The sequence below is a fragment of the Populus euphratica genome, unplaced genomic scaffold (assembly GCF_000495115.2).
Source record: "Populus euphratica unplaced genomic scaffold, PopEup_1.0 scaffold46.1, whole genome shotgun sequence".
In the NCBI taxonomy this organism is placed as follows: domain Eukaryota; kingdom Viridiplantae; phylum Streptophyta; class Magnoliopsida; order Malpighiales; family Salicaceae; genus Populus; species Populus euphratica.
In genome coordinates this window covers 3,015,390-3,026,282 of record NW_011499852.1, presented here as the reverse complement: position 1 = coordinate 3,026,282, position 10,893 = coordinate 3,015,390, and the positions used below count along the sequence as shown (strand labels likewise).

Sequence of the window (10,893 nt, the reverse complement as noted above, 5' to 3'; positions counted from 1 at the left end):
CCGTTAAAAGTCGTACCAATAATTGCTGCTCTCTACGAGCAATATAAGCACCACATATCTTTAATTCTATAAGAGTCAATTGATCTAAAAAATTTATCATAATAAAATAAAATTCCTGAATACTTATATTTTTCTGGTGAAGAGCCTGTATATATTCTTCAATTGGTATTGCTTTATAAAATTTGATTGGGTGAATAACTTTTGTAGATGATTTTAAACCTCCATTGTTCTCTCATGCTTCACAAACTATGTATCTATAGAATGCTAAATAGAATTGTTAATTTAGGTAATAATTTTTGCATTATTTTCTTCTTAAGTATCTATTAAGGCAACATAACTCTCATTAGCATTGTTAAGTTTCACAGAAATTCTACTAACATGTTCTTACATCCTTTTATCCTTAAAAACAATTCTCATCACATAATTCCAATACAAATAATTTTTTTTCATCCAACCACATATTCATAGACTGATTTATCTTTTTTAGAATTCATAATCAACGAATAAAGAAAACTAGAACGCAAGAAAAAGAAAAACAAAATACTAAATTACAGAAACAAAAACAAAACAAACTATCAAATTGTAGAAACTAAATGAATACCCTTTCAAAATTTTCAATCACTTAACACAAAAAAAAAACATGTTGTGATACCATGTTAAATAATCCAAGTAAATAAAAAAAATGCAAAAATAAGAAAGAAGAAGATTAGGGTTTCATTGATATTACATATTTCAATTAAAATAATTAAACGGAATAGATTTAACATAATTATAAAAAGATTATATGTAGGCTAAACATAAAAAACTAAAAAAAAAATTGTAAAAACTATTATATTCTTAATAAATAATAAAACAAAAATTTTTTTTGTAAAAACTGTTATATTCTTAATAAATAATAAAACAAAATAACTTTATATTTCTTAACAAATTTCACTTAAGGTTAAAGGATTGTTATTTTTTTTTTACTACAATAGTTTTTATAAGACTACAGTACTTGTTAGAGAGCCATTAACTAGTATGAGTTTACTAGTAAAATTTATGCATTTCAATTTATACTAGTGTTTCCTCTTCCTCTATAATTCATATTAATATTTTTTTCTAAAAAAAATTCAAATTCAAATTCCTTTTTTGTTAAAAAAAATGTATAAAATTTAATGTGATAAAAGAAATTACATGGAGACGATCCTATAAACTATTTACTATGGAAGGACAGAGATGAGAAAAAAATTTGAGTACTGTTTTGGTTTTTTTTAAAAAATAAAAATAGAATCAATCAATTTGCCCACACATATTTAAAGGATTATAAGTTACAAGTATTAAAGAATTGGATAACTTATCTAAACTTCATTGTGGATCAGTTAAAAAATTATTTTTAATGTAAAAAAAATATGTAGGAGTTGTTAACTTCTTTTTAAACCAAGAAAACTTTCAATGGTGAATTTAAAATTTAATGTATGCATTTATCAATAATTATATGCTCTATTAAATATTAAAAAAATTTGTTATTGATAACTAAAGATTAAATTAAGAAGTTGACATATAAAAGTAAATAAAGAAACATGATGTTGTGACAAATGGAGCTATTCAATTTTTTATTTAATTGTATATTAGAAAAACTACTAATTCAAATTCATTTGAATTAAAATAATTTGCTACTATAACTCTTTTTATTCTTATTAACTTGACCTTGACCCTCAACATGGCTCATTGTTTGACCCCTTTGTTTTATCCGAGTTTTAAATTAAATTATATTATAATTGGTCTAATATTACATGTTTGATCTGACAAATCTAAATATAACAAATTCAACCTGATAAAAATTTAATTTGATTAAAAAAATTATCAGTATGTTGTTGTTTTAACATTTAGGTTTTAAGATGATAACATTTTTTGATTGATTCAAAGCAATTAGAGTTAACTTACTAAATTTGTTACATGGGTCATTGACATGGTTAAGTTTAATAACATTGCTTGTTTAGAATCAATAGTTTATTTAATAATATAATAATAAAAATAGACACGCATTTGAAAGTGATCGAATAAAATTTTCAAAAAAATATATGATGAATGTTTATACAAAAAGAATGTTTACTAATATTAGCAAAAAAAAAATTATTATAATATTATTCAAAAGTAAAGTAAATTTTTTTAAATAAACTTATTTTAATGAATATCAATTAAAAGTTGAAAACATGACAGACCAAGCCCTTGCATGGGTTAGACTTTAAATTAAATCGGATTGGAGCTAACCTAATATAACTTGGTTACCCTAGCATGTTCCAACCCAATTCAGTTGGCTTGTTCGACATGGATTTGAATTTAAAAAGAAATATTTCAAGATGGCATTGTTTTACCCTTTATATATATAGACAACAATGTTGTTGATCAATGTGGATAAATTCAGGGTAAGTATCAAAATTCATGGCCTAAATTATAAGCTTTTTTAAATTTAATAATTTTTAAATTTATTTTTCATTCAATTATATGATACTAAAAATAAACTTTCATATAAAAAAGATTGAATAGAATCTAAGAAAAAAATAGAAAATAAATTTATTAATATTTGTATAGAAATTTTTTTTTATAATATTATTGTCATAACCCATTTTTTACCTTTAGAATAAAAAACAATTGCACAAAGATTTTTTCATATGAAATTTGGTATTTCTTTTTTTTTAAGACAATTGTTAAAAACAACCACAATCACAAAAAAAAAAAAAAAAATTAAGCAATTGTTAAAAACAACCAAAATCACAAAAAAAAAAAGAATAAAAAAAACACAATTAGCAATAAAATTAATCGAATAATAATTTTTCAAAAATTAAGGACTGGCCAGAGCAGTTACAAAAAAGGTTAAAAATGATTTTAAGGAACAATTAGGGGGTATTAATTGCACAAATTGGATGGGAAAGGACCAAAATAGAAAAAACAACCAAAGTTGAGGATGAAAATCATAGAGGATTAGGGACTAAATTGAAAGGAATTTGAAGTTAAAAGAGCAATTGGGATCCAAATTGAGAATTCTTGAAACCAAGGATTGTAATTGAAAAAGCGCTGAAATTCAAGAACCCGAATGAAATTATCCCAAAACAACGTCATTCCATTTTAAAAATAATAATAGTAATAATCAAAAGGGATGAATGATGCATCGTATGGTTTGTTCTTCAAGATTGAACAAGTGTTCAACTAGTTAGGGACTTAACTGCAGGAGTAAACTAACATTGTAAAGAAGATAAAGAGGAAACAAGAAAAGGGGAAGGAAAGGGGGGAAGGTCCAAAAATCGACATCAGGTATGATTCTCTATCGTTATCTTGTGTTCAACACTTTCTGCACTTGTCATCTGCAATTTGTAGGGTGCAAATGGCATCCTTTTCTCCTCTCCCCTTAGCACGAAACTGATTCATAAAAAAGCAATCGAAATTGTCAAATATGAAGCTTAAACATTGGCAGAATTTTCTTATGGTTACTGTCTAAGATTTTGTTTTGCAGTCATGTCTTGCTTACATATATTACTGAGATAATACTTGAAGGAGTTGTTGAAAGACACCTGCTTGAGGAAGCAGTTTTGACAGCATGTTCTCCTCCATCAAAATGCCAAGAATGGCAGAAAATATCTCCCTTATTTATCAAATAAAAACAGTTTTATTCTCCAAACCAAGAACATGCAGTTTGAAGCTTTTCCTTTTATTGTCATACTGGCTTCAGGTGTTTTTTTTTTTTTTTTTGAGAAAAGAAAAAAGATAGCCACATATGTTGTAGCTTTTAGTTTCTGTGAGGAAAAATAAAAACCTTTAAACCTAAAGGAGAAATTGAATAAAAGATCTAGTGTTACAAGGGTGGACAGTCCATGTCCAACAATAAGGTTTTGAGTTTTTTTTTTTTTTTAAAAAAAAAACAAAACAAAAGCGAGTTCCAGCTTGTGTTCTTCATCGTTCATGCCAAATCTGTCAATTCATCTTGTTTAAGAAACTAAAGGCTAGTTAGTAAATGGCAGTTTCTTCATCGCTTTTCTGAAAGAACCAAAGTATTTTGTGGTAGCTTAGTTTGTCAATGAAATATTTAGCATAAACATATGTAAGAAATAAAAGAAGATGGCAGATCCCTTTATGACAATTATAAAAAGAATACTATAATTTTGAAGAGTAATGTTTTCGTCACTTTGAGACAATTATAAAAAGAATACTATAATATGATTTGAAAACAAAATAAAAATTGAATGGTAATTTATCAAAATAATATCCTAAATATATCTTTACTTAATTCATTTTAATGAATTTTAATATAAATTTAAGGAAAAGAATGTCATTTCCATTTATTTTTTAAAATATTAAAACAATGATATTTTGAATAAAGTTTTTAGTACATGTTTTTTATTTAATTACAATACTAAAATAAGCATCCACAAGAAAGAAATTGAATAAAATTGAAGGAAAAAAAATAATGAAATGTACCATAAAAAGAACAGTATAATTTTATTTAAAAACAAAGTAAAAATTAAACAAAATTTAATATAATATTATCCCAAATATATTTCAAATGAACTCATTTTAATAAATTTCAATTTAAATTGAGTAAAATATAAATGACAAAAAAAATTCGACAGTACCAAATAAAATTAAAAACCAAAATGATTAAATAAAAAAAAAAAAAACCACCTTTGCTCTTCAATTATCATGCAACGCAAAATATGGAAATTATATCTCCATCTCCGTCTATCCTCCCAGCCCCCTATGAATTATTTAGAGAGATTAAATTAGAGAGAACCAAGAGAGAACCAGAATAGAAATAAACTGAGAAGGAAGAAGAAAGAAATTAAAACAGGAATGATTTAGTCATGCGGAGGAGAGTGTTGAGAGGATAAGGTGATGTGACTTGGAGTTTGGATCTAATCAAGTAAAATATAAGCTCGTTCACTCCCATTTGTTTGCCAATCTCCTATATTCCTCGTACCACCAAAAGATACTGCCATTTTCTCACTTGCAGCTTTCTTCAATCTAGCGATTAATTTTCAACATGAAGTTCAAGTTCTAAATATTACAACACCACCTGTTAGAGTTTAAGGATGTGAGAGAAAATACCTTTTGTTATTAACTAATAACAAATAAATAAATAATCAAATAATAAAGACAATCAAATCTTTGACCCTAAAACCCAATTAATTTCTATCGAAATTTAACAGAGCACATGGTAATTTAATTGATTGTCACGACAAGAACTACAGCAAGATGGTTATAAAAAAATAAAAAATAAAATCCTTTTTCTTCCCATTAATTTACCTTTTCAAAGACAACCTCTTAGACGAACTTTCATCACCTGCAGTTAAACTTGTGGAGATGGGAAGAGACGTTTTACTAGCCACTGGATAGGTCTCAATAGCTGGGCTCTCTTCTTGCGCCAGAACCAAATTGCAGCATTGTATTGTTCATTCCGTATTTTCTTAGTCGCTGCCTTCCAGTCATACTTCTCCATATCATGGCGTGCTGCCTTGCCCATTGTTTCTCTCAGTTCTTGGTTATCCAACAAAGGCTCTAACTTGCTCAAGCAGTCATCAAGATCTCCTGGATTGAAGAGAAACCCAGTTTTGCCATCCTGTTCTGGAGGAATTATATCTGGTATCCCCCCAGCACGAGCTGCCACGACAGGAATCCCTGATGACATGGCCTCCAAAACAACAAGACCAAGTGTCTCTGATTCTGAAGGCATCACAAATACATCCCCACTGGCGTATGCCTGAGAGAGTTCTTCACCTCCCAACATCCCAGTAAATACAGCAGGGATGCCAGTAAACATCTTTTCCAGCTCCTCCCTGAAAATAAAAAATCCATGTTTCCTAAAGTAAGATACTGGGGATTTCTAAACAACCTTTTTTACAGCGGTAAATATGAATTTCATTGTCTAGTTGAAATGGGAAAGTTAAGTTTTGGCTTAAAAAGTATCATTTTGAAAAATAACATTGGTGACATTTCAGATTGTAAAAATCTAACATTTGAAGCTTGTGAGGGTCATGAATCATAATAAAGTCTTTACTTCCTTTGAACTAATCGAGAAGTTTCAGAATGCAGTACCTATATGGTCCATCCCCAATAAAGGCAATCCTTGCTCCCGGAAGCCTATCCATGACCCTGTTAAATCAAATTCATTACCGGCAAATGATAGCACTACTTTTTTGTTCAGGATCAAAGGTGGTAAGAACTAAATGGGTAAACATTAAAGCAATCAAGTCATACATTAGGAAGAATAGAGAGCAGAAATATGACTCCCTCAGTACAAAATGGGACAGGGAATTATGATAGTGTAGCAGAAGAATTCCATTTCAAAATACTGCAAATAACAATTAAAAAGTACTGAAGTATCGCAACAAAACCCTTATTGGTTATGCACATCAACTTTCAAGTAAAATGTCCACGAGAGCAACTGCAGCAAAAGCTTTCAGACACTTCATTTAATAATTTAGCACAGTATATGAGAACAAAGCTTATTGAGTAAGCTCTACCAGTACTTTCATATTTGAACTTTTAAGAAATGGTAGGCCTAACATGGAAATTGCATTGAGTTTGGCATCTACTGATTTAGGAAAACAAATTAATATTTTCATTCATCAAAATGAATGGAGAAAAACATGCGAATAAATAAAGAAGTGAAAGGGGATCATGTAATACCTTTTGAGAAAATCCAAACTCTTCTCAACTCCAAGTCGTCCAACATTGACTATCAATGGTTTTTCAGGCTCACCATTGCTGTTTAGACCAAAAATATATGACAGATATATTCCTGATTCCTAGCATAATGAAATACGTGTAAAGGATGAGAGGATGGCCTTTACCTTAATCTCATTCGCATTTCATTAGAGCGGAAACGAGGGTGGAAACTTTCAGAATCAACACCCTTATTCCAAAGACGAATCTTATTAGCTGTAAACAAGCAATAACAATCAATTTAAAACACAGCTGCATAGATGCAGAGGCAACATTTTCATGGAATTAATTTTGGGAATAAAGCACATTATGAATGAAAATTGGCATAAGGAAATGTTAAAAGCTATGAGATCAGGAATGAGATGTTTATGTTCACCTCCTGTCACCCTGGCTGCTTCAAGATCCCTCCCAATAGCAGCTGATGGCACTAGAGTTAGATCAGCGGCTCTGTGAAGAAATTCTGATGGAAAGGAGAAAACAAAGGTCATTATTGACTTGGTAATTTTCAGCCTGCAGAATTTGTTGTACTATGAATGTATAATACATACTTAAGATCATCCACATGGGTTTCACAAGCCAACTAAAAGTGTACCTTGGGATGTATCTGCAAATGAATACAAAGAATTAAACTCTGCTAAAAACCAATTGACATATCAAAGGAAATGTCGCATAAGAATTTGAAGCTGCAGCAAAAACATGTGGAAGCACACTGTTAGAAAGGTCATAGGAGAATAAAACTCACACAGGGACATGAGTGTGATAAGACATTACTATGGGGACACACAACAGTTTTGCAATGGCAAGTGCACCAAAAACCTGCAGTACAAGACTGACTGTCAGTCTTGCATAACCAATATATAATGAAGATTGTTTGCTTCAAAGGCAAATCTCACCATTATCCCAGGTGATGATGCATGTATTATGTCAGGCTTAAACCGTGCAACCTCTGAAATTATTCTTGGACTAAGTGCTAGAGAGAGGGGCACCTTCTGATACCAAGGGCAGGGGAAGCTGTAAAGAGGGAAATAGTTTAAGAACCATGAGAGGAATCTTATTTTTTAAAATCAATGCTTTTGATCAAGTTGAAAAAACACTCTGGTTCCTAGATTATGCAGTTGAACCAGGAAAACAATTAAAGCAAACCACAATAGTACACATGTAAGGATATGATAATCTATAAGCTACGGTTAAAGTGCACGTAATCATCAGATATTGTAGCAACCTCCGTGATCCAATCAATTTTGCTCCATAAAACTCCTGTGGTACTCCTTCATGCGTAGTCACTACCATCACCTACATGTAGTAGCATTACAAGGCCAACTTGTTAGTTTTATGATGTGATAGCATCATTACCTAAAATAAGATGAGAAAAAAAAGGGAGCAAAATTGATGTTTTGCAGCTAGCAGCTTTAAACAAGCTGAGCCAGTTACGCTGGAATTAACAAAAAGAAAGATGATAAGAAGCTTTATCAAAAACTTTGTTGATTTAACTCTGTTTGCTTTTGAATTGTGCTCAAAGGTTTCAAAATTTAAAGTACCATTGGTAACCCAAATCAAAATAACGACTGGAGAAATAGGTTTTCTGATATAAAATGGGTGAGCAAGCACAATGGTCCTCGTTCATACACTCAAGCTAATAAGCCTCATCAGTATGCATGGAAAAGAAAAAACAAAATAAAACTATACTCATGCACCAAAAAAGTCAAAGTATTGTAAATTACCTCATCCCCCATTTCCCGTAAATATTTGATGAAATTCTGGAACCTGTTTTTATAACCTGATACATATCTGCAAAATAAAAGGAAATAGATGGTATTCAATAAGTTCCCACTATTCACTCTTAACTAATAGTAAACAATGAAGAAAACAAAAACAATAACAGGATGCCGCTTAATGATTATATTTATGCTGATAAACACATTAGTATATGAGCATCAAGAAAATATGGACAAAAAAAAAATCATGTATATATATGCTGATAAACATGTTAGTATATGAAACATTTTGATGATGCTATCCGTTGTGCCAGCTGAAGCATGAAACTTAAAAAATGTGGAGACAAGGTGACAAACAAAAAACACGAAGAGATATCTGGTTTTACTTTCTCGAAAGCTAAATCCAGGTGCAGACAATCAATAGTTCACCATATAATGGAGATTACAAAACAAAATACTTACAATCCAATTGGATAATGCCCCAAAGCCAAGTGTCACTAAATATATAAGCATCAAAAACCATAAGAATTATATCTGCTACCATGACACACTTGCCACTGGCCTTCTTAACACGATGAAAAGTTTTAGCTTTGGAACTTCTATGACTAACTTCTACTAAGATTCAATCCCTAAATCTTTTTCATACAAAGAATAGTAAATATAAATTCCAGTGCAAACAAAAAAAAGCCTTCCAGAGAGGAAACTTAAACCAATTTCACTATATAGTCTTTAGAGAGTAATGAATTTGGAATTTATGATGGAATAGCATCCAACCAAAAAAAATAGTGAAGATTGGAATCACTGACAAAATGCACCATATGGTGAAATAAACTAATCAAGCACTTCCAACTTCCAAGAAATGATGAGCTTCATACACACTAAACAAATTAATAAGCCGTCAAACAGAAGCCATAAAACACAGATGCATAATTTAATCAACCGAGACAATGGAACTTTGTAAATAACACCTAGTTAGATCCAAACTTCACACCATTGCCAGTAAGCAGAGGCCATGTCCTAATAATCAAACAAGCAATAGCAACTAAAGATAAAAAAAATTTCAGTCATCAAACAGCTATGCAGTATTACATAGAAGAGAATTAGCAGATATAAACGGGAAAACAGCATGGAAATTATAACCTGAAACTGTCACAATCATTTCATCAAACACAAAGCAATCAAAGAGACTCCATGTCAACGTTTAGTCACAGATCCAAGAATTCATCATACAATGCAAGAAACTAGCATTAAGCCCATAATTTTCCAAGAACTTGTAAAATTCAACAGCGTAATAAGGACTCACGCAAATGGAGAAGGCTCAACAAAAAGAGCAATGCGTCTAGGCCTTGAAATGGTATCGTAGTCAAGGAAAGGAGGAGGATTCTCTTCGTCTTCTTCTCTAACCTCACTAATAGCCATATCGTTATTGCTTTTAGCTCTAACAAGAAAACACCCTTTATTTCTTTCACCCTTTTTTAGCCTCTGAAACTCAGTAAAGCAGTTTTGCTTGCAAGAAAGATCAATGGGTTTTGGTTTACGAGAAGAAAAGTTTGAGACTTTAAAAGAAACCAGAAATGGGTACAAGAAAGAAGTAGAGGATGTTGATGGAGAAGATGAACAAGTGATGGAATGGAAAGGAATAGGGGAGAGAGTAGGACTTATAGAGAGAGAAGTGGAAGGTATCATGATAGCAGGGTGTAAGTAATATAGTGGGTGGAGTGAGCTGGGTTTTTGCTGGTTGAATTTTGGGTGTGTTTTCGCGATTGATTAGTAGTTGTTTATGGGAGGGACAATAATTTCTATTGTTGGAAGGAATCGTGAAGGGTACAGAGGGAAATAGAAATGGATATTCCCGATCGATGGAAGGACATTCACTTCTCTCTTAGGTATCCATCCATGGAAGAACATGTGAAGCATATGCACGGAAGGACATTCACTTTTCTCTTAGGTATCCATGGAAGAACATGTGAAGCATATGCCCTTTGGCTAGTTAAGCATTAAGATTAAAATTAATAAATAAATAAATTAAATTTAAAGAAAAAAAATAAAAGGCATCAGAGATCAGTGATGTACCATAGGCTGTGAGGGGCTTCTATAAATGTTCATTCGCATAGTAAAACCTTTTTTTTTCTTTGTCCCAGAACATTTTTTCACTTTGATTTTTTAATTTAATTCTTTAACATTATATTTTTTTAAGAATATAGTGGTAATTTGCTTTAATGCCTATATCCAGGGGCCTCGTAATGTCAAAAAAATATTGTGATGCTTTATTAATCGATAAAAATTAGAACTTTATAGATCACATTCAAAGTGAAATAAATATCAAATCCCTTTTGTTAGCTAAGATTATGGACTGCTTTGTATGGTCAAGGAAATAAAAAAAAATTTATACTTAATATTTTTAAATTTTTTTGATTTATTTACATTGATTTTATTTAAGATTTGACTTACTAGTTTATTTTGATTGCCTAAATATTAGGTT

At 30.6% G+C, this 10,893-nt stretch overlaps 2 protein-coding genes across 2 annotated transcripts in view; one reads left to right on the top strand and one right to left on the bottom strand.

The window, feature by feature from the left end:
• Window positions 1-7,192, top strand: part of LOC105121958 (HXXXD-type acyl-transferase family protein) — a 9,478-nt gene extending 2,286 nt beyond the window's left edge. Inside the window, exon 2 of the mRNA XM_011020844.1 lies at window positions 7,180-7,192. The gene's annotated coding sequence lies outside the window, so the exon portion shown is untranslated. The remainder of the gene's footprint in view (window positions 1-7,179) is intronic.
• Window positions 5,067-10,322, bottom strand: LOC105121959 (uncharacterized). The gene is made up of 11 exons (XM_011020845.1): window positions 9,715-10,322; window positions 8,418-8,484; window positions 7,919-7,989; window positions 7,590-7,707; window positions 7,439-7,512; window positions 7,245-7,300; window positions 7,073-7,156; window positions 6,825-6,912; window positions 6,661-6,738; window positions 6,067-6,123; window positions 5,067-5,807 (listed from the first exon to the last, which is right to left on the bottom strand). The coding sequence occupies exons 1-11, from the start codon at window positions 10,095-10,097 to the stop codon at window positions 5,321-5,323; spliced, it is 1,563 nt and encodes a 520-aa protein (XP_011019147.1). The 5' UTR covers window positions 10,098-10,322; the 3' UTR covers window positions 5,067-5,320.
• Window positions 10,323-10,893: the final 571 nt, after the last annotated feature.